Source organism: Anomaloglossus baeobatrachus, chromosome 3 (genome assembly GCF_048569485.1).
Source record: "Anomaloglossus baeobatrachus isolate aAnoBae1 chromosome 3, aAnoBae1.hap1, whole genome shotgun sequence".
Taxonomy (NCBI): domain Eukaryota; kingdom Metazoa; phylum Chordata; class Amphibia; order Anura; family Aromobatidae; genus Anomaloglossus; species Anomaloglossus baeobatrachus.
The window spans coordinates 614961576-614967575 of record NC_134355.1 but is presented as its reverse complement, the minus strand read 5'-3'; the positions used below and the strand labels follow the sequence as shown (position 1 = coordinate 614967575).

The 6000-nt window shown below is 42.4% G+C and overlaps 1 protein-coding gene across 2 annotated transcripts in view; it reads right to left on the bottom strand.

Moving 5' to 3' along the window:
* Nucleotides 1–455: 455 nt before the first annotated feature.
* The window catches only part of RNF144A (ring finger protein 144A), a 92149-nt gene continuing 86604 nt past the window's right edge, over nucleotides 456–6000 (bottom strand). For both annotated transcript variants that reach the window (XM_075338752.1, XM_075338753.1), the window contains exon 8: nucleotides 456–1136. In XM_075338752.1, the coding sequence (XP_075194867.1) occupies nucleotides 1005–1136 (132 nt within the window). In that variant the 3' untranslated portion in view covers nucleotides 456–1004. The remainder of the gene's footprint in view (nucleotides 1137–6000) is intronic.

Sequence of the window (6000 nt, the reverse complement as noted above, 5' to 3'; positions counted from 1 at the left end):
TTCTCTATGCACAGGGGCTGCCATAAAGGAGTGAGTAACTGTCGTTACACACAGCAAATCCATGGCAGCCCCCAGTGCCTCCAGTAAAATTAGAATTAAATAAAAACTAAATAAGCAGTGATTCTCATTTTGTATTAAAAATACTTGATTTCATAATCACTATTTTTAATACAAAAATAAAAAAACGCGATATCTTACCTTTAAGACGATTAAGGTAACATATCATTGTAAAACCCATTGACCAACGTCAGTTTATTTTTTTGTGCCACATTATCTCAATGCTGCGTTCTCTGAGTCAAGGTAACCTTTGCTAGATCTGTAGATCGCATTGTAGGTATGAGGCTCAGAACAACTGTACACAGGGAAAACAAGCCTAACTAAGGACCGGGACTATCAAAGTGTGTGTGAGACAAGCAACAATTGCATATATTGAAAAACAGCTAAATCTACATATGTTGGGTTTAAAATTTTTTTACTTTTTCTGAATTTTTTCTAAACTTTTTTTTAGCAATTTTCACTTTGGTAAATCAAGACTGCAACAAACATGAAGCTCGGTGCATTGTGTATTCTGCGATATAAAACAAGGAGTTAATCTACGGCAATGCACAGCTTCAGAACAATGCACAGCTTCAGAACAATGCACTTTAAGAAATATACAGCATTTTACAATAAAACGAAAAAATACAAATGAAGGTAAAAATCAGGAATGACATAGAAGACACTAAGCTTCAAAATAGTGTAAAACTGGACCAACAGGACCTGAAATGATGTCAGACCCAACGATTCTTATTTGGACGAATGATATTATCTGTACATTGTGCGACTTTTCCTCCTCAGTCACCACGATCCTGGAGTGAAGTCAGGAGCGGCGAGGACACGAGGCCTCACCATAATGGCACAGTTTACTGTAAGTCCTGGGAAGCTGGTTCAGCAGAGGCCACAACGTGTCCCGAGTATGAGGCAGCCTGAGCAGGCGCTGGAAATCCACCACACGATCCTCAGCATTAGGTGGGCAGCGGGTCATCATCGCCTTTACTGCACTTACATTTGCAGCACAAAACAAATGGTGTGGCCAGTAAGAGGAAGGGGGAGGCTACTAGAAGGAGGAGGCCGAACCCTGCAAATATGCCAACCACCTGGGGAGGAAACAAAGATCAACAAAAGAAATTCTGTCAAATACAAATATGTCATAATATAGCTATATCAAATTTATATCTCTCTTTCTCTCCTTCTTACTTTCTCTCTCTTCCTTTCAGTCTCTCTCTTTCCCTCGCCCTATTTCTCTTCGCTTTTTTCTCTTATTTTCTCTCTTGGTTTTTTTGTTTCTCTCTTGCTTTCTCTCTTTTTTTCTCATACTTTCTTTTCCTTTTTTATCTTTTTTGTTTCTCTCTTTTGCTTTCTCTCTTTTTGTATCTATCTCGGTTTTTTTTATCTCTTGCTTTTTTCCCTCTCTCTTTCCCTTTCTTTCTATTTATTTTTGTTTCTCTCTCCCTTTTTTTTCCTCTTTGTCTTGCTCTCTTTTTTTTCTCTCGCTTTTTTCCTCTTTCCCTTTCTTTTTTTTCTCGCTCTCTTTTTTTCTCTTTTTGTCTCTTTCACTCACTTTTTTCCTTTCTTGCTTTTTTCCTCTCTTTCCCTTTCTTTCTCACTTTCTATCTTTTTTTCTGTCTCTCTCTTCCTTTCTCTTTTTTTCCCTCTCAATTTTGTCTCTCTCTCTCTTTTGTGTCTCTTGGTTTCTTCCTCTTTTTCCCTTTCTTCCTCGCTTTCTATCTTTTTTTGTCTCTCTTGCTTTATCTCTGTCTCTTTCGCTCACTTTTTTTCTCTCTCTTTCCCTTTCTTTCTCGCTTTCTATATTTTTTCTCTCTCTTCCTTTCTCTCTTTTTTCCCCTCTCTCTTTTTTCTCTCACTCGCTCACTCTTTTTCTCTCTTGCTTTCCTCCTTTTTCCCTTTCTTCCTCGCTTCCTATCTTTTTTTCTGTCTCTCTTCCTTTCTCTGTCTCTTTTCTTTTTTTGTCTCTCTTGCTCTTTTCTTTTCTCTATTTTTCTTTCTTTCTCTTTCTTTCTTATCATATCTATGTGTTTACGTATCTATCTAAATATTGGTTTTATTTTCCTGTCTGTCTAACATAAGCTGTAGCAATCCTTAAGCTGACACTACACCATTAATGTAACTCATTATTCTAATATTTGTTAATTGTACTGGGAATAAACACTGTTAGCCTGATAAGAAATATTAATCATTTTGATTGTATCATCTATATTTCATGCATGTGTTATCTGTATTATCTCCAACTATCGGAAAGATCAGTGCCCAGAATTACTGCTGTTTGAACACCAGGGGGCAGCATTTACACAGACATCCCACTACAACATCTAGAAATACAACTGTATGGATCCCATTCTTGTCTTTTCAGTTTTAGTTTTCTTTTGTATTTTATATATTTCTAAGACGCAAATTTTTAACCTCTTACTGACAGTAAATACCCCCTCTTTCCTTGCCTGAGGAATAAAATAATAATGCCCAGTGCCAGGCGAAGCTGGAGTGGGTTTCAGCTGTATACTATATATGACTCCCTGTGCTAGCAGTGACCTCGTGGCCATTCAACCCCCTAGGTGCTGCTGTCAAAAGCAAAATTGGCATATAGATGGTTAACAGACTAAGTGTGCTCCTTCTTAAGGCCCCAGTTACACGCTACGATATATCTAACGATATGTCGTCGGGGTCACGTCGTTAGTGACGCACATCCGGCATCGTTTGACATATCATAGCGTGTGACAGCTACGAGTGACTGTGAACGAGAAAAAATACTCACCTTCTCATTGCTCGTTGACACGTCGCTCATTTTCATAATATCGGTCACATTCCTGGATGCTGGTTGTTCATCGTTCCTGAGGCAGCACACATCACTCCGTGTGACACCCCATGAACTGCAGCTTACCTGCGTCCCACCGGCAATGCAGAAGGAAGGAGGTGGGTGGGATGTTTGACCCGCTTATCTCCGCACCTCCGCTTCTATTGGCCGGCCGCTGTGTAACGTCGCTGTGACGCCGAACGTCCCTCCCCCTTCAGGAAGAGGATGTTCGCCGCCCACAGCGAGGTCGTTCGGGAGGTAAGTACGTGTGACGGGGGTGACCGACTTTGTGCGACACGGGCAACAAATTGCCCGTGTTGCACAAACGATGGGGGCGGGTGCGATCGCACGAAAAATCGACGCGTGTAACGGGGCCTTTAACCTTATCAGTACTCTGCAATCATTACTGTATAGGTCTCGATGGTTGCCATGGTAACCCAATTTGGAAGACTATCATCTGTATATTGTGCACTAAGCAATGTCCTCAAGGTCTGTAAGTTATGGTGGTCCGCTAGAATGTCAGCAACAGTTTAGTGGAAAAATGAAACATTTTTCCCTTTCATTCTATTCATTTCACTTTGCATTAATTCCCGTGCAGCAACTGAAGGGTTAAAATGGAGTCACTTTGCGGGGGAAGAGTTACGATATATGTGCACTTTAAAAATGTGGACAGGTCCCGAAAAAATAGGTTTTGTAAATTTCTTTAAAAAAATTAAATAGAAATTGCTAATAAGCTTTTAACCTTTCTAGCACCGTTACAAAATAAAGGAAATGTTTGAAGAATGACGCAGACGTAAGGTAGGCATATGGGACACGGTATTTTACAACTTTTGTGTGTGTAGTAAGACTCGTTGGTTTAAAAATGGCAAATGGTTATCAAATTTCCAATATTTTCCTTAAAAAAACCTCTAAATATATTGACCTTAAATTAGCACTAATATAAAATAGTGTATGTCACAAAAGAAAATCCAAAACAGTCTCCGTATTAGGCCTCCTTCACTTGTCCGTGATTCCGGTATGACGCCGTTTTCATATGTACCATAGACACGGGCATACGCAGACACATTAAATTCAATGCGTCTGCGCACACATCAGTGTTTTCTTACAGACGTGCGTCCATGTGGAGCGCACGTGTTCATATGTTCCACACGTAGACATGTCAGTTTTTTCTCCGGCAGCACTGATGGCACACGGACCACACACTGCTGTGATCCATGTGACATCAGTGTGACGTGTACCAGAGAAAACACGTGTGTCAAGATTCACTTATGGCTCTGGCCTATGCAGAGCCATTGTGTCCTAGGTGTTTTCTTGTTGTCTGTGTTCTCCGGGTTTAGGCATGGTGTAAGGGGCCTATTCGGTCATACCTCGTTCCAGGTGATCACTGCTTTTTCTTGGATCTGTCTCACCTGGAACACTACCAGTTATAGTTCCTGCTCTGCAGTGTACACTTCCGGTTTTCGTGAGTTGTTCTGATCTTGTCCCATTAACTTGCGTCCCCATTCCCTGACCTCCATCCCTTCCGTATTGTCCGTACTCCCTGTCTCCCTTACCCTCGACCTGTTTTGTGACACCTGCCCCACTCTCTCCTCTGTAACTTTGTGTTCTCTCGGCTTCCGATCCTAGCTTCCGATCCCACAGATCTGCTCCACTTCTGTACCTGACGCCACTTCCTGGCTTACCAACCCCTGGCTTGCATGTGACATCAGTTTTTCTTGCTCCACTGTACGGACGTGACCTCCTTGCTTCTGACTCTCGGCTTGATTGACTACTCTGCAGACCGTCCCCGCCTTGGTACTAGTGACCCCTAGCGGGCAAATGCCTCACTACACTGGTGGTCAGCATTACAACGTGTTTTTGAAATAAAATTATTTTCTCTACTCGCTTGTCTCCAGCCCTGCTGTCTTCTGTGCTGCTGCAACCTGCTTCCGGACCCGCTAATTATGCTCATGAATATTCACTGCACCGCAGACGCAGAAGCAGCGTCAGAGACAGCACAGCCGGGGACAGGTGAGTAGAGAAGTTTCTGCTGTCCGTGTGCTATCACACACACACTGAACACACACATGGAACACGCACACACATACGCACCCACACCACGGACCATGAAAAATGTACGTTTTTATCACGAACGTGTGAAGGTGCCCTTACAGAGATATGTGGAAGAATATGAAACAATAGTCTTTGTCATTAAGGGGTTAATAAATTATCTTTTATTTTTAAAAAATATATATAAAATTGAGGGTAACTAGGACACTTAAGCTGAATAAGTGGTGAAACCCATCACTTTGCGAGCATGATGTTTAACTGCCATAGAAGTAAAAAACAAACTATTTGTACGTCTGTTGTTACGGTCCACAAATCAGCAGTAATGGCTCTAAAGGCATCTTTACACGCAACAACATCGCTAACGAGATGTCGTTGGGGTCACGGAATTTGTGACGCACATCCGGCCTTGTTAGCGACGTCGTTGCGTGTGAAATGTACGTGCGACCGCTAACGATCAAAAATACTCACCTAATCGTTGACAAGTCGTTCATTTTCAAAATATCGTTGCTCCTTCTGGACGCAGGTTGTTTGTCGTTCCTGAGGCAGCAAACATCGCTATGTGTGACTCCCCAGGAACGACGAACAGCACCGTACCTGGGTCCTTCGGCAACGAGGTGGGCATGTCTTTCATGTGGCCGCTCATCTCCGCCCCTATTGGACGCCTGCCGTGTGACGTCACTGTGACACCGCACGAACCGCCCCCTTAGAAAAGAGGTTGTTCGCCGCCCACAGCGACGTCGCGGGGAAGGTAAGTCCGTATGACGGGTAAAAGCAATATTGTGCGGCACGGGCAGTGATTTGCCCGTGACGCACAAACGACGGGGGCGGGTGCGATGTTGCTGCGTGGCCTTAAGAGTGAATAATGAGATTGAGTGATGCAAGTAGCAGCATTTTTAAGAAAGTAAAAGGCAAAACAAATAAGACATGCTCCCATTCAAAGACCACAGCCCACAATTACTGCAATTTACAGTAAGTTGGTGATATTTCGAAAATACCATAAAGATATATCAGAAGAAATGAGGGCAGAAATAGAAGTCTGCTGCTGATTTCCAAATCCAGAAAAAACACAGATTTTTAGTTTTAATACAAAAGGAAAAATTATA